The 19,081-nt window shown below is 33.3% G+C and overlaps 1 protein-coding gene across 1 annotated transcript in view; it reads left to right on the plus strand.

Annotated features, from left to right (window-relative positions):
• The window catches only part of LOC142333875 (diuretic hormone receptor-like), a 635,861-nt gene that overhangs the window by 308,760 nt on the left and 308,020 nt on the right, over positions 1 to 19,081 (plus strand). Inside the window, exon 4 of the mRNA XM_075381453.1 lies at positions 11,330 to 11,522. Within this exon, the coding sequence (XP_075237568.1) occupies positions 11,330 to 11,522 (193 nt within the window). The remainder of the gene's footprint in view (positions 1 to 11,329; positions 11,523 to 19,081) is intronic.

Raw genomic sequence — 19,081 nt, forward strand, 5'->3', positions numbered from 1 at the left:
TGGCCAGTAGTGGTGGAACCGCCACCATCCCCACCTTAGTTTCCCCGAACGACTCAGGGAGAGGACATCAATAGCGACTGAATCCCTAATAGTCTACCTCATGTCGCGTAACAATTCCTCTTCCAAGGTAAGGGCGTTGACGTCCTTTATCAGCTAATGGAATCGCCGTATTCCCCTACCAGCTGTGACAGCGGTACCTTCTAGTATTTGTTGTTTCAACTGACAGCTACGTCATCAGGATCCTGAACTCTTATGTGGAAATCCTCTTCCTGACCGCTAAGTGCCGACAGGATGTTGGCCTCTCCCGGGCGACACAGTATCCCTCATGTCCGGAGAAGATCCGCGTACCGTCCTGCCGCCTTCACCACGATTGTCGCGGTTGGGGACCCCACCGGGATCCGACTCCCTCTAACAGCCGACGAAGTCAGGTCTATATTAACTTAGATTTCTCAAAGACTACTAAAAATAAAGTTGTGGGACCTTTTTTTTTTTTTTTTTTTTTTTTCAGCGGACCAGATCAATTCTCATATATAACTACTAAATTTTCCTCTTAATTTGGGTCCCACGAATTACAATCTGGTTTAATTTACCGAAAGCGCAGATATCAGGGCGAAATCTTTCACCAGCCGACACTCGTTAACGAAGCGTTTTCGAGCCTATGTTTATATGAACTTTTCTTTATATTTACCAGTAAAATATGTCTTGAATATTTGTTACATTCATTCTGAATCGCTCTTTACATTTACGAAAATATATACCAGATTTTATTAAAATATTTTTATCAGTAATTAGTAATATTGAAAAAATTAGAGTAATTAAAAGGAAAAAATGGATTAGAAATTTATAGAATCTAGTATTAAAAGAGAAAATGTTTAAAATAAAGAGGATTAATAACAGATTAGAAAATGAAAAGGTTTTAAAACGAAGTAGAAATGAGTTTATTGTTGGAATATAATACAAAGAAGAACTTGAAATTGAGGGATATATCTTGAGGCGACCAAAAGATTAGTTAATATGGTACTAAAAGGGAAGTGAACAGAGTAAATAAGTGCACAAAGTGAAAGGAAATAAATGAAGCATTTAACTAAGGATTTAGAATTTTCAGATGGTAATAAATAAATTCGGATGAAAAGGTTTGCAATAAAATATAAAAGATAAAAAGTATAAAATTAAACAAAAGAAATGAAAAACTAATTTTGGTCGTACAAAATTATTAACAGGAAACAAAAAATTATTTATAATTAAATTAAAAATTCTGGCAAAATATTAAGAGCTAAAATTTAGAATTAGTCTTTTTTAGAGGTGTTGTTTTTTATATATATATATATATATATATATATATATATATATATATAATTCCGCAATTCAAATTTAAAGAATTTATTCACAGGTAGATAAATAGAATCAAAAAGCAGAATTCAGTCCATAGATAAAAAAGATATTAGCATGAATAGTAAGTAGTCTTAACACTTTTAACCACAATCTTGTATTAACAACAATAGTATAGACAAGTAAAAAATATAATCAGACTAATAGTAACAATAATAATAATAATAATAACAGACAATTAAAATATATCTCACAATAATATTTAGAATGTCATTATTCTAAATATCAATGAAAAAATATCAATGTCATTAAATGTCAATGAAAAAAATTAATCATAAGTGTCAATAATAATAATAATAATAATAATAAACAGAGATTACATACAAAACAGAATTTAAAGTACTCATCAGTATTTATTCACCGGTAGATAAATAGAATCTAAAAGTAGAATTCAGTCCCATGGACAAAAGATATTAGCATCACCGTTAACCATATTAGCATAACACTTTTAACCGCTAGTCTTGTATTAACAACAATATATAAGACAAGAATAAAGATCATTCACTACAAATACCTTCGCTATTCACAAATAAAACCACCCTAACAGCTTATGAATGAAATTCAGTACATTATCTCTTTAAAAGTAACACACAGAACCATTTCTTTTTTTCATGTACCGTGATTACTTGGTCACCTTAGTTGCATGGAACCTACACTCGAAATACGCTCCTTCATTGACCTCCTCGCAGACTGACATCTCAGATTCTCCTCGCGGAACTGATTTTTAACTGGTTTTCCCCGGAGTATTTATACTTCTATCTTCTTTACCTCCCGAACCGGAAACCAATTGAGAGAGAGAACAATCGACCCAACCCTTTCGTTCTAATGCATTCCTTAACCTGATCCGATAACTCTTCTCACGGAAGAATTAGGTTTAGGTGTGTCAGCAGGCAGTATTACAAAAGACGATTGTTAAACAGACCTGTTACCTTTACTAAAAAGGTTCCTTTTAGCCCCTTTCTGGATTCCTCCCATTATTATATTTTCTACTTCTTAATCGGTAGGAATTCGTTACTCAGGTCCGTTATATCGGTCTTGTTACAATATATATTTTTTTATAGGGAGAAATAAATTTTAAAAAAATATAAAAATAAATTATATAAAAATATTCACATATATAGGGTAAGATTAAGATTTCAGCATAATTAAGTTTTCTCGAAATGTATCATCCTTTCAATAAAAACTAGAATACGAAAAAGAAATTTTTCAAAACATGTTTCTACATTTTAGGTCCGGGTCTATAATTTTAAAAAAGTATTAAATATTTCTCGTTAGCTTTATTTATATATGACGTATAAACTTTCAAAAATATTTTTAAAAAATATTATAACCAAAGGGAGGTAGAATGATTGAATTAAATATGTATAATTCAATTTTAATACAGGGGTTTGATTTTTGAAATTTTTTTGGATTTTTATACAATATTCATTGTAGGTAAGAAATTTTCTTTAATAAAGTTTTGTCTTAATATCTCTGAAAAAATCTTATTTTTTATCGTTTAAAATTTTTTTTTAAATTTAAGTTTAAATTTTTTTTTAATTTTTTTTTTAAATTGCTAATAGCAATTTTAATCAAAAACCACATAATAAATCACGATAATAAAAAAAAACACAATATAACCGCCATATCGGTTTAGGCTACTTTTTGTAATAACTCTGTTGTTTGTCGTCGGATTTTTACTACTAAGGTGTCGTTTTGTTCACAAAAAAAAATTGTTCATAATTTTTATAATATAACACAATTTGATAAATTTAATAATTCCTAAGATATTTAAGATTGAAGAATGGAAATGACCGCCATTTTGAAATTTGTCAACGAAGAGTATCGTTATTTTTTCCCCCAATTAAAAAAACGTTAGTTTAAAATAAAGTACAAAGTTATATCGCGTTATCTCTAACCGTTCTCGAAAAATATTGTTTTTCTTAAAAAACAAAAATAGCGGGAAGAGAAAAATATGCATTTTTGGACCTACGTTCACTGGATTTTTTTTTTTTCAGTATGTTAAGTAGAATTACTTCCTAGACTTTGGCCTCACCTTTAAAGGACACATTGAATTTTAATGCTATTGCGTACGCCAGAATATTGTATTACAAGAGAGTAAATTTGATACAAACGATTTAACCAAAGCGTTCATTGCGAATCGTGTCAGGTCGTCTAAAAGTATTGAACCTTTTGGAGGCCGAAATTGAAATACAAATATTATTATTGGAAGATATTTATTATGAGACCCATGTGTATCACTTTTTTCGATGCCTTTTTGCCATTTTTCCGGTTCACCATAATCCTATAGAACTTCTGTGATTTCTTGGAAAAAAATTGTGACACGTAGTTTTCACAGACCTCTTTTGAAACTAATCAAATATCATTCAGGGAGTTGTGAAGAGATCAAAACGAATAATATCTGACAATTCCTGGTTTCGGCTATACGGTAGCGCGTAGGGGAAACGATTTCCTCTACCAGAGAAATAGCCGCTGGGGTTCCCCAAGGAGCAGTACTTTCCCCGTTCTTGTACACTTTGTACGTGAACGATATGCCGCTGTCGGAAGGGGTCAAAACGGCCCTTTACGCAGACGACACGGCATATTTCTACGAATCCGCAAATGTGGATTACGCGGTCCGGAGGCTCCAAAGGCAGCTGGACTTAGTGGAACCGTGGCTCGACATGTGGAGAATCAGGGTCAACGGTGAAAAATCGGTGGCCGTGATGTTCACATGCAAGACACGAAAACCGACCAGAGAGCTGGAAATCTCAGGGGAGAAAATCCCTTTTGAGAAAACAGTTAAGTACCTGGGGGTGGTGTTGGACAGGCGGCTTACCTTCGGCGAACATGTAAATTATTCGACCCGGAGGGCTAAGGCCGCCAGAGCCTCGCTATACCCAGTGCTGAACAGTGCCAGCCCGTACCCACTGGCAACTAAGCTCCTCATTTTTCGGCTGTACGTACTGCCGATTCTAACATATGCTTACCCGGCATGGGGGGCAGTGTTTAGCTCCTCGCTTCAAAAGAAGATCGAGGCCGTCCAAAACATCGCGTTGCGGACGATCTTTGGAGCTCCGTGGTTCGTCAGGAACGCCACTCTCCGATCTGATGCGAGATTTCAATCCGTGTCCGAGGTGGGGGTGGCGCAGGCGCGCAGACTGTTCGGGAGAGCGGCTGTGTCCGAACACAGTCATCTTCGGGACATCTGCCGAGAGGACCCAACTCCGACAGTTGTAAGGAAGCGGCCTCACGCCGTACTGGACGAACCACCGTGATGGTGCGGTGCGGTAGCCGAAAATCGACAAACCAGGCTTAGGGGCCTCCATATCGCATGAGCCATAAACGGAATAGTGCGTCAGACGCGTTTCCGGGGTCGCGAGTGAAAAGTTTTCGCGAGTTATATAGTTTGAAGACGTCAAACACGGTAAGTCGCGCATAAAACAAAAACGCGGTCTAAATTTAAAAAAAACTTACAGTAAGACAAAATATCCCAGCAATTGCGACTCCTCCGGAAAAGGGGACGCATTGCTCCCTCCTTATAGCTAGTGCCCCGTTGTGGCGTATTCCTGCTAGCCTATTAAAGAGTTAGCACCGAAAGGACTTCAGTGGACGGTCTGAAGGGGAATTACGTCGGGAGGACAGGCTTTATAAGCCTAGCCTTCCGCGGTCGGCCCATGAAATGGGTTCGATAACGCTGGTTTAACAACGGATTGGAATGCAATTAAATCCGTCTTAAATTCACTAAAATAATAATAGACAAAACTTGAAAAATTAGACCCGAGATTAAAAAAAAAATAACCCTTTTAAAAACAAGCCCGATTAGAATGATCCAGCAGCAGGGGACTCTGTCCAGGTTCTGCGATAAAGTAGGGAGTAATAGACTCCTGCCAACTTTGCATTCCATTCCATTCCTATACGGTAGATGCATTAAAACCTTCTAGTCAAGGTTTCTCAATTTTTGACGGGTCGTCAAAAATGATGATGGGGTCTAGCGTTGTCAGTGTGGTATACGACACCATTTCTGTTGACCACTCGACAGTACAGGTCCTTGTCTATTGTTCTGCTCGGTGGCAGGAGTTCGTAATGCTTGATCCAATTCCAATCCTGCCAAACGCACAGCATAACCTTCCTGGATCTCAGTATGGGCTTTGCCAAAGACTGTGGAGTTTCTTCTCGTTTTGACCGTGAAGTTTTTCGTACATCGTCTCCATAGGTTTCCACTTTACACCTCTCATAAAAACCGCTTTCGAAATGTCTCGATTTCGGTACGCTTCAATAGAGATTCGCTGATAGAAATTTGATCGAGTAAATTTTTTTTGAGTCATATCATAAGACACCCAAACTTCGAGTTTCTTTTTGTATACAGCTTTCTCTAAACGGTTTAACAATCTTTGGTGATGGACGTTTAGGTCATTGGCGATGTCATGACTGCTTATACCGGTCTTCTCTGACTTTTACCAGAATACGCAACTGCTATCTTGTGCGCAAAAGACTCAATACATTTTAGAGTATCTATTATTAATACACACGGGCTTAGACGAAAATACAAGACAATTGTTCTAGGCTGTAGAAAAAACTGGTTTCTGAATCCTGGGGTTTTAAGTACTAACATAACTATTCTATCTATAATCGCTGGGGTATTAAAAATACGTATTTTCATATCTCTTTTTTTTTGTGGTAACTGTTCAATTTATTTTAAAAATATTCTGTAATTGTATGATGTATATGTACGGAATAAAAAGGATTCTATATTCTTTTAATGGACCTTTATAACTTATTACAAAATATTCTGGAAATATTATTTCTTTTTTTTTTTTATCTTTGATTAATTAGTTTTTTTTATAAAGAAATTTCTTTTCATCTTTCATGTTTTAAGGGTTTTTTTTGGATTCGATTTTAATTATTTATATAATTAATCCTTCAAAAAATAAATTAATATTTCCGTAGTTCTTTGTATCTTTATCCTTTTTTGTTATTTTTAATATATTGTAGAGAAAAAAATGTATTAAAATAATGAAAATATTGGATGAGTTTTTCTTTTTTAAAATAATTTCATTTTTAAAATGCTAAAAATGCTAATTTTTTAAATTTAAGGAAATAATTTACAAGTTAAGACCGGATTTTATAAACCAAATTTTAAGGATGAGTGTATAAAATATTCTAATATTTTATATTAGAATATAAAAATTTCCAAAAAGCCAACTAGGGTCACGCAAATATTACTTGTTTGTAGCTTATTTTCTCTTCTTCTATCAGTTTCTAATTTTTTTGGCATGAGTTTGTTCCATTTTCTTCCTGTCCTTCTTTTTTCTGCCATAAAACTTTTAAATTACAAATTATTCTTCGGAAATTATCTTATCAGTCCTTTTCTTTTAAGCTTATCCTTTGGGGATCCCTTCCATTTTTTCAGATAATTTAATTTAACCCTTCGGGTTGGTCTAGTGGTGAACGATTCTTCCCAAATCAGCTGATTTGGAAATCGAGATTTCCAGCGTTCAAGTCCTAGTAAAGTCAATTATTTTTACACGGATTTGAATACTAGATCGTAGATACCGGTGTTCTTTGGTGGTTGGGTTTCAATTAACCACACATCTTACGAATGGTCGAACTGAGACTGTACAAGACTATACACTTCATTTACACTCATATATATCATCCTCATTCATCCTCTTAAGTATTATCTGAAAGGTAATTACCGGAGGTTCAACAGGAAAAAAGAAAGATCGTGGATACCGGTGTTCTTTGGTGGTTGGGTTTCAATTAACCACACATCTTAGGAATGGTCGACCTTTGACTGTACAAGACTACACCTCATTTACATTCATATATATCATCCTCTGAAGTACCTTACGGTGGTTCCGGATGCTAAACAGAAAAAAGAGAGACGTGTATCTTAGAGAGAGGATGGGTTCCGCCCCTTTGAAAATAATTTTAAAAATGTTCCTCCCCCCAGAAATTTGATACATGCCTGGAAACATAAATTCGATGGGAATGATAGCTATCGAATAATAAATGTGGTAACTTTTTAAATTATCACCCATCATACACAATTCCTAGAGTTGAAGAATGAAATTCGTCACTGCATTGAAGAAATTGACTAGCAAAAAGTGAACGTCTACTTTAAAATTTTATTAAAAGTGTGGGCATGTGGCAACGAGCATGGTTGTCATTTGGCTGACATATATTGTATATTTAATCTCCTTTATTGTACTTTATATTATAATAAAAATATAATATAATGTTGATAAAAACGTGAGATTTTTAATAATTAAATTACGGGATCATATTGAGACATCATATATAATAAAATATTTATTTTAAATTTTACAGAGATTTTTAGGTAGATTTTATAAGAAAGCTGCCTAATGTAATAGGTACCATGATTCGATTCCCGGAAAATTTCAACATATCTTCGCGTTTCACATTCTCCAGACTCTAAAACCATCGTCAGTTCAAAAGTTTATATATATATTTTTTTTCACTTTTTTGTGGTCACGATAACTGCCGTAATTTTGCGCCAATCACTTTCAAATTGATACATATAATATAACGACCCAAAATTTCAGTCAAGTTTGTTAATCGGCAAAATCGGACCATCTGGGTGGAAATGGGAGCTTTTTCGAAAAAAAATAAATCGGTATAACTTTCTTATTATGTAAAATATCGAATTAGTTTAAATTCCTACTATTCTTTGGATAAGGGCGTAAAACTTATACAAGTTAAGTGTTTTGATATCACCAACCATTAGCACAGGGAGTGGAAATAATGGGTTTTCGAACCCCAAAAATATCATACCTCCTTTAATAGGCACAGTATCTAATCGGTTTAAATTGATCGTTAGCCCTCTAAACATTACCTAAAACTTTTGTCTAAAACAATCTTTGATATGACCAACTCTTACACAGCAAGGAATGATAAAATTGTTTCTGGAAATGTAAGACAATGGAGCTTGTATGATAAACATGTGAAATTTTTTTTCCCATGCAATCATTGTCGTATTGAGTAATTTGATGTTTTTCTTAACTTTAAGGTGGAAATCTTTTTTATCACCTATTTACCATCGGTGAAATCTACCTCCGCCTTCCGGTATGCCGAAAGGGATTTTTTTATCGTACTAATTCACCGTTTTTTTTTTTATGACTGCTTCACCAATGGTTAATTGATTAAGTTTTTTTTTTTTTATGAACGCTATTTTCATTTTTCAACTCTCTCTCTTCCTCTTACTCCCCCTATTCTCTTTGAGTGACTTGTAATTCACCTATATATATAGATATACGTGGAATGAGAGAAGCATTTTCACTTCTCCATCGATTTTTTAAATCTTATAAGTCTGGGATCAAAATGAATTATTGTTTATCACTCTTATATTCCATATAATGAAATTTGCTATAAAGATAAGTGTTAATATATTTAATAGAATTCAATTTATTCTGTTGATTAATTTAGGATCGCAAACATTTAACTAAAGTTTAAAATTAAATCAGGCGTGGCCAACAGTTTTTGCCTCCAGGCCGAATTGGAAAGAAACCTTTTTCACGGGCTGAAGGAAATATTAAAATTAAAATATGTTAAACACAAAATTTTATTATGGAATTTATTGTACTTAATGGTAATTAAATTAAACTCTTATTATTTAATTATCTAATTTAAATTAAAGTTTATTTTAATTAATTATCTAATAGATGCATTTAATTAAATAATTTATTTTAGATGATTATTTTTACAAAAACTATTTTACATTAAAATAAAAATAATATATAATATTTAAAATATTTAGGTGTTTCTATAAAGAAACATCCCTCAAGATAATTCCGAAGTAGGGTTGAGGAAGTTTCAATTTTAATTTATAAAGTAAGCCAGCCAAGTATACTTTCTCAAAGTTCTTTTGAATATCTAAGAATGCCGCCGAGTAGAATTTTCTTTCCTCCAGATATTGACTGATGATATTGATGACTTTATGGGATTGTTTGGTGGTGGAGTCACCGTACGTGAACCCAAATTTGTGGTCCGGAATCATTCCAAAACCGGCCTAATCCTGCGAAGTAACAGCATTTCAAATAATACAGATATGACCTGTACGAAGCTAATCGGTTACAAGAAGAAACCTCGTATGAAGGAGTCCCTGGTTTCAAGATCATTACAACTTTTTTTTTTGTTTTTTTTTTTTTTTTTTTATATATTCCCACCTACTCCTCTGGAACGGATCTACAATCAAGTTTGACTCGCGCCAGAGGAGTATCCTTTACTCTAGCTGGCCTCCCCGCCCGCCGGCTGTATGTCCGGCACGGCAGGTCAGTTCACCGGTTAGCTCTTTTATTTCGTAGGTGGAAATGCCACCTACGACAAGCCGTCATCAGCGAGCGGTTTCTTCTTGACGAGCTTCCTCATCTTTCTTCTTTATAACTGCGGTTATAAACGACGAGATCACATTAAAGTTATCCTCGTTAAGTAGCATTTTATCCACCACATTCTCCGTCGATAATGGCCCTATACGTCTTCAACAGGATTGCCTGCTTTCAGTCCAACGGTTACATTCAAATACTACATGTTCAGGGGAATCATAAGCCCCACAGTAAGGACAGTTGTTGTTATCTACCCTTAGTCTCGCACATAAATAGGACCTGAACGACCCATGCCCTGTAAAAAATTGCGTTATCCAGTAATTTATGTCCCCGAACTTCCTTTCTATCCACGGTCGGATCAAAGGTATCAAACGATGTGTCCATCGTCCCGTGTTGGCTACATCCCAACGAAGTTGCCAATTACGCAGCATCTCTTCATATACTTCTTTAGAAGGTTGTCCACATGCTATACTCACTCGCATCTCCGCCAGTTGTTTAAGCGGAGGAACTCCTGCAATTACGAGTACTGCCTCGGTAGAGACTGAAGAATATGCGCATATCACTCTTAAGCCCATGCGCCGTTGAATTCCTTCAAGGGCTCTTCTGTTCTTGTCGGCACGCAGAGCTCTTTCCCAGACTTGTATACCGTAAAGTAAGATGGAATTAACTACGTGAGCGTAAATCTTACGCTTCGCAGTTCTGGATCCTGTCATATTACCGAGTAATCTGCTAAGATTTTTGACCGTGCATTCAGCTCCTTTACGTATTTCATTCACGTGTGCCGTAAAACTCCTCCTCTTGTCAAGCCAGATCCCTAAATATTTGGCTGAAGTCTGTTGCTGGACGAGATTACCCCCTACTCGAATTAGGATGTCAGATATTCTCCTACGACCTGTCATGACTACGTATTTTGTTTTACCATGCGAAAGTTTTAAGCCTTTAGTAGACATCCAGACTTCTGCCATTCGTATCGCTGCGTTTGCCTTCTCCGATACCTCTACTTCAGTTTTTCCAGTAACAACCAAGGCCAGGTCGTCAGCAAAAGCCACTGGGAAAACACCCAGAGGATAACTCAGACCGAGAATTCCGTCATAGACCAGATTCCAAAGGAGTGGCCCCAAGACAGAGCCTTGAGGCACTCCACACGTCACTTTGAAGCGGAAGCAGGATCTACCCTGGTGACAAACAACAAACCTATCCTGCAGGTAATTCTGGATAATTCTTCTTAGGTATCCAGGAATATCCTTATCTCTCAACGCTTGTAGGATCGCATCCCATTTCAGCGAATTAAAAACATTGCTCATGATCATTACTAAGATCATTGCTAAGATCAATTGCTCATGATCATTGCTAAGATCATCACAACTTGAGATACCTAACTATTACGCTGGGAAGTAAAACTTCTGCAAATTAAGAGATTCTTAATTTACTGCCTTTATATACGAATATATATTTGTTTTTCTAGTTCCTCTTAGACAAATCTATACAGATAAGAAGCTTTTATTTCTACAGAACATAGAATATACATCAATTTTGGTATCAAATTTTATACATATAAATTGTTTATTTATTTATATATTCTGGTTTAAATAATTTTTTGTATTTTTTTTTTTCAGAAAACGCCACCCGTTATTGTCATTTAAATTCAACATGGGATAATTACACGGATTACAGTTCCTGTAAAAATTTACATCATGAAGAGCCAGAAATTGAACCCGGTATCGAGATAACAACGATGATTTATTTTGGGGGTTACGCCCTTTCATTAGTTGCACTTATACTTGCTGTTTGGATATTTTTATATTTCAAGTAAGTTATTTTCAGTTAATTATATTTTTCAATATAGTTTATTTTTCGTATATTTTTTCAATTCAAAAATATATAATTTCATAATTATTTTCGTAAATATATCTTTTAGTAAAATAGAACCCCATTATTTTTTTTATTTCCGGCTACATTGATCAAGTTATGTAATTCATGAAAAATATTTTTTTTCTTTTGTCAGCGAGTGTCAACCGATGATGTCGTTGAGATCATCGGTTGACACTCACTTCCTTCCCTGACCGCCTGCATCATGAACATATTATACGTCCTGCTTTAAAGTTCCTGCACCATTTTCGCACTTTCCTGTTTCGAAGTTTCACCGTACACATTACTTACTCGTCGATGAATTTCAGCTGCATTACACCCCTCAGCCTGTTTGTTGTAGACATGTTAACGTGATAGCTGCGTGTTCAGAACTAAACGAAGTGACGAGGTGTGATTGAAGGCCATACTAGAGACGCTGCGCAACACATATACGCAAACTAACCTTTGCGTATATGCGTTGCGCACATATACGCAATTTTTATCCGATTTTTGCGCGGGTCTTTATTTCGGGACAGATCGGTCCTTGAGAAAAAAATAATAATCCTCTTATAATTAGTCATTTTATTGTTGGCGGGAGGGTAAATAGTAATTAATTTTTTTTTTTGTAATTTTTGATCTTGATAAAAAAAATACTTCACCTGTTATAAGGGTTTTGATAACGTGCCCTATTTCAGCGAAAACACCCTCATCCCTTTTCCCGATCTTTGCAAGCATTTAATGTATTTTTTCTTCTCGAACAGATTTTATTGACATTATACACATAAAATATATTATTTATTATACATAATATAAATAAGTGTTTATTTTATTTATATTTTTCATTTATATTTTATACTAAAAGACCCGGCAATGCTTCGCTATTGCTAGATTTGAGTATATATATATATATATATATATATATATATGAACACAATTGAAAGTTTGATAAAACATTAAAAAACATTAAACCAAAAATGGACATTACGGAAACTTCACAAAATTTAACCTTTCACTTTATCCTTTTTTTGTTTTTTCCCCTTTTCTTTATTTACATTTTTCCCTTATTTCCTTTTCCCTTTTATTCGTTTTACCTTTTCCCCTTTCTCCCTTTTCCGAAATTTCCTTTTTCCCGCGCGTAAATCTGTCCAGTAGTTTTTTTATACAGCGGACACACTTACGAACGTTGCCTTTCATATATATATATATATATATATATATATATATATATGAAAGAAGCGAGTTTGTATATTTGTGTGTTTGTTTCGTAAATATGTCGAAACCGGCGCCACCTAACGGGTCCATTTTTCGCAAAAATATTCCTTTTCACGTAACTAATATATATTCTAAATATAAGCGAAATCGGACCAAAAAATGCAATTATTCAAAATATGTCGACCCCTGCAACATCTAGAGAGTCTGTTTTTTTGTAGAGGTGTTTCTTTACATGTAAGTAACTCATATTCTAAATATAAGCCAAATCGGACCATAAATACAATTTTTCGGAATATATCGACCGCAGCGCTACCTAGCGGGTTCAAACTAATTCAGAAACCTTCCCTTGCATGCGTCCAACCATTCCCCAAAGTTTCATCGCTATCGGATGAACTGTTTAGGAAGGCATAAGAGACATACAAAGAGACAAACATTCATTTTTATATGTATAGATTTCATATTTATTTATATTTTTCCTGTCTACAAACTTTGAAGAAAATCGATCAAGATGGTCCCAGAGTTATAAGACCATATACAAACCACCATATGTATGTACGTACATACACACAAAATCCGTCACTCAAAAATAGTTTTTTTTGACTTGGGTGCAGTGAAATAAAAAACCTTTTTATGCAATTTATTTAAATATTGTTATTTTTTTTATAATTTTTTCTAATATTTCCTTAGGCAAAAATTTTAAAAGAACAAATTTTTTTTTTATTACTTTTTTATCGATCAAAATACTTTCCTGCTATTGTTATAGCAACTTATATCGCCGTAGCCAGGAAAGTAATAATAATAATAATAATAATAATAATAATAGTAAAATTGAATAAAAACATTTACTCGTTATTTAATGAACGAAAACGATAAAATGAGTTTTGATAGTATAACCCTGACTTTCTTCTTTGTTAAAGTTAAACAGGTGTTTGGTTTCCCAAACCTTTACTCTTTCTCTCTCACTCTCACTCACTCTCTCTCTCTCTCTCTCTCTATATATATATATATAAGCCCATGTTAATTGAAATATATTTACCTAAGCCGATGTTTGTAAAGAGATATTTTGAATTGTTTTCTCATTATTAATGTACCTGATACGTCAGTGAAGAAAGAAAAATTTAAAACTCTTGCATTTTTTCTTTTTTTTACTGTACATTTTACTGTATTCTTCTATAATACAGAAGAATTGAAAGGAGAGTGGAAGAAGTGTTAGTAGAAGACCAATTTGGTTTCAGGAAAAGTATAGGGACAAGGGAAGCAATTTTAGGCCTCATATTGATAGATTAATAAGGAAGATTAAAGAAAAACAAATCAACATATTTGGCATTTATAGACCTAGAAAGGGCATTCGATAACGTAAACTGGAATAAAATGTTCAGCATTTAAAAAAAATTAGGGTTCAAATACAGAGGTAGAAGAACAATTGCTAACATGTACAAGAACCAAACAGAAATAGTAACAATTGAAGAACATAAGAAAGAAGCGTTAATAAGAAAGGGAGTCCGACAAGGATGTTCCCTATCACCTTTACTTTTTAATCTTTACATGGAACTAGCAGTCAATGATGTTAAAGAACAATTTAGATTCGGAGTAACATTACAAGGTGAAAACATAAAGATGCTACGATTTGCTGATGATATAGTAATTCTAGCTGAGGGTAAAAAGGATTTAGAAAAAACAATGAATGGCATGGATGAAGTCCTACACAAGAACTACCGCATAAAAATAAACAGGAACAAAACGAAAGTAATGAAATGTAGTAGAAATAACAAAAATGGACCGCTGAATGTGAAAATAGGAGGAGAAAAGATTATGGAGGCAGAAGAATTTTGTTATTTGGGAAGTAGAATTACTAAAGATGAACGAAGCAGGAGCGATATAAAATGCCGAATAGCAGTGGCGAAACGAGCTTTCGGTCATAAATATAATTTGTTTACATGAAAAATTAATTTAAACGTCAGGAAAAGATTTTTGAAAGTATATGTTTGGAGCGTCGCTTTACATGGAAGTGAAACTTGGACGATCGGAGTATCTGAGAAGAAAAGATTAGAAGCTTTTGAAATGCGGTGCTACACGAGAATGTTAAAAATCATATGGGTGGATAAAGTGACAAATGAAGAGGTGTTGCGGCAAATCGATGAAGAAAGAAGCATTTGGAAAAATATAGTTAAAAGAAGAAACAGACTAATAGGCCACATATTAAGGCATCCTGGAATAGTCGTTTTAATATTGGAGGGACAGGTTGAAGGAAAAAATTGTGAAGGCAAGCCACGTTTGGAATATATAAAGCAAATTGTTAGGGATGTAGGACGTAGGCGGTATACCGAAATGAAACCACTAGCACTAGATAGGGAATCTTGGATAGCTGCATCAAAACCAGTCAAATGACTGAAGACAAAAAAAAGTTTTTTCATTGTTAATGTACCCGATACGTCAATGAAGAGAGAAAAATTTAAAACTATTGTATTTTTTACTGATGAATTAACTCACCACAAAGAAGTTTGTTCGTGGAAATATGAAATATGGAAATCTGTAGGGTATAAAAAATGCCATGCATGACCGGGATTCGAACCCGGAATGAAAGGGCTATCTCCCGTACGAAGATCGATGTTTAAATATGTTTTTATTTTAAGATGAATATTACTCCAGTTTTTTGTTTAGCAAGACATACACCCGTTATATTCTTTTAAAAATAACCCTTGACAGGTGAGATATTTTATACTTGTTATTTATGCTATTTTGGAATATTAATCAAACATTTTCCGTTACTGGCTCTAATATAGCCACTAATGCGTACAAATTCTTGATTAATTTTTAATTTTAGTCAATAATATTAGCGTTAGTTCGACATAAACCTTGCTCTTGGGCAGACCTCAAAGAAAAAGGTCGTACAGGATAAAAATTAGGAAATCTTGCCGGTCAAACAATGTTCCGTATTTTTACTTCCTTGTACGAAGTAAAGGAAGTATTGTAATCTCGATAAATTTCGATTACCATATTTCAATTAAAATATACATTTTGACCATCCCTGAATCTATTTTAATTAGTTTTGACGTGAAGTCTGTACGTACGTATGTATCTCGCATAACTCAAAAACGATTAGCCGTAGAATGTTGAAATTTTGGATGTAGGAGTTTTGTAAAATCTAGTTCTACACGTCTTCTTTTGATTGTAATCGACTTAACTGAAAGTGTCCACAAAAGCCTAAAATCTAAAACAAATCTGGGTTTTGGACGTTTTCTTAATTGCAGTAATAAGCCCTTATTTGAGAGCTTTTCAATGAAATATCATAAGAGGTAATTATTTTGTTTGGTTCCAGAGTTATAGCCAAGCGAAATTTTAATTAATTAAATATTTGGATCTTACAAGGGGAAGGCACATCGGTTCGAATTTGACATCATTTCCTTTTTTTTATTTTAATATATTGATTTATTAATAATTATTAACCTCTGATTATAAAAAAAGTTTTACTATAAATAATAATTCAATAATAACGGTAAAAAAAATATCAGAAGTTATTAATGAAATAAAATTTTATCTACTTTTCATTTAAAAATGATGGGTATATGTAATTTAGCAGCCGTACATGGAAGTCATGTGGGTGTATGTATGTAACCCACCGGGTTGGTCTAGTGGTGAACCCGTCTTCACAAATCAGCTGATTTGGAAGTCGAGAGTTGTAGCGTTCAAGTCCTAGTAAAGCCAGTTATTTTTACACGGATTTAAATACTAGATTGTGGATACCGGTGTTCTTTGGTGGTTGGGTTTCAATTAACCACACATCTCAGGAATGGTTGAACTGAGAATGTACAAGACTACACTTCATTTACACTCATACATATCATCCTCTGAAGTATTATCTGAAAGGTAATTACCAGAGGCTAAACAGGAAAAAGAAATGGTGTATGTATGTTTATTCCACTGTAGTATCTCAACGTCTGAACCGATTTTGATGTTTTACTCCGCGTTGGAATTCTTACGTTACCGGGAATATCATAAGCTATTATTATATATTTTATATTAAGCTATCATACTCTTATTTATATATATATATATATATATATATATATATATATATATATATAAGTATAATCGTTAATCTTTATAAATGCATGTGTGTGGTGTGTATTTGTTCCATCGAAGCACCTCAACGGCTGAACCGATTTATATGTATGACGCATGGAATCCTAACGTTACTGGAAATGTCATAGACTGTATAAATATGTATATATAATTATATTTAAAGAAAAAGTGAAAAAAATATATAGACCCGCACACTCTTTAATCTTCTATATACATAAAAATGAATATTTGTTTATCCCGTATGCGTTCCTATACGCGGTGAATTGTGCGCAGGCCCGCTTAGTTTTCTGAATTGGTTTGGATCCGCTAGATGGCACTGCGGTCGAAATATTTCGAAAAATTGCATATATGGTCCGGTTTGACTTATGTTCAAAATATGTGTTACTTATATGTAGAGAAATATTGTTCCGAGAAATAGACCCGCAACGTGGCGCTGGGGTTGAGATTTACAAAAATTGTATTTAGGGACCGATTTGGCTCATATTTAGAATATATATTAGTTACGAGAAAAGATAAATTTTTGCAAAAACTGTACGCGGTAGGTGGCGCTGGTGTCGAGATATTTACAAAACAAACAAACAAATATACAAACAGACTTTCTTCTTCTATATATATAAAAGTTCGTATGTGCTTCCGCTTTCGACTAAAAAACTACTGGACCAATTTACGTAAGGATTTTTGCAATATGGTTCACGTTGTCCGTGAAGATTTTAAGCTATTGAAATCCTCGATCAGACCAGTAGAAAGAAAAATAGGGGTATCTTGAACCGACTATTGCGTTTAGAAAGTAGTGTAAATTAAATCCGAAAGGTAGTGCTGTTTTGGCAATTGGATTTATTTACATTTAAGACTTTTATAAAGTGAAAGGTTAAATTTTATCAAGATTCGTAATTTTTTGTAAGTTTCTTAATGTTCAGTATTTTTTGTTTTTTTTTTGTTTCAGTCATTTGACTGGTTTGATGCAGCTCTCTAAGACTCCCTATCTACTTCAGTATTAGTTGTGATGAATTTGCAGCGATATCTCTTTTCGTTAAAAATTTTTTTCCCATCGACTACTGTGTTTAGATATTGGTTTAAATTAAATCCGATAGGTAGTGGTGCTATTGTTTTGCCAATTGGATTTATTTGCATTCTGACTTTTATAAAGTGAAAAGTAATGTTTTATCAAACTATCAATTGTGTTCATTTAATATATATATAGATTTGAGTTTTGCTAGATTTGAGTACATATATATATATATATATATATATATATGTACTCAAATCTAGGGAAGCATTTCCGGTTCTGCTAATTATTCTATATTAAACAGTTAAATTTTTCAACAATATCTTTTTTTTAGCCGTGGTATTTTTTATGTTTTAATATGTATCTCTTTTTTATTAGTAAAGATTGGATTTTCATTAATATAATTTTTTTTAAATTACCTATTATAATTTGATTTTTAATTAAATCTATGTTACTTTTTACTGTTATTATTTCATTAATTTAATTCACAATAATTTTCTGAATAAATTGTGTACTATGATTTAAATATATATATATATAATTAAAAATAATAATGTATTTAATTTTGATTGTCTAAAGCGTTTGAGTAAATTAAAATTTCAACTTTTTTTACGGTAGAAAATCTCTGGCATGAATTTCAGTGCAATTTATTCAATATTAAAAAAAAAAAAATATTTTATATTTATATATCATCGCGGATTTTATTAAAACCACAGGGTATAATATTTTACGTTTGAATATACTATTCGTAGTGTTGGTAACACTGTAAATGTACGAGTGTTTATAAACATACATATAGGAGAAAGTGTTATATGTATATACGGGTTTACGAATAACAATATAAATTCCCAATAGGATCACCATACACACCCCACACACACACACACACACACACACACACACACACACACACACACACACACACACACACACACACACACACACACACTATATATATATATATATATATAAATTAAAATACCAATACACCTATGTACATGAACTTTTTTATTTTTATGAAACAAATATCGCAATAAAATACATTGGATTTAAAAGTGTTTTTTTCTCTCCTAATTTTTAAAAAATAACAAAATAAACAAGTAAAATTATTACATATGTGAAATACAACAGATAACTTTTTCTCTCTATTGAATTTTTGGTTTGTTTTTTTTAATAAATATATATATATAGTGATTCAGTAGGATAAAGCAATACTTTG

This window comes from Lycorma delicatula, chromosome 13 (assembly GCF_047948215.1).
Source record: "Lycorma delicatula isolate Av1 chromosome 13, ASM4794821v1, whole genome shotgun sequence".
NCBI classification, from domain to species: domain Eukaryota; kingdom Metazoa; phylum Arthropoda; class Insecta; order Hemiptera; family Fulgoridae; genus Lycorma; species Lycorma delicatula.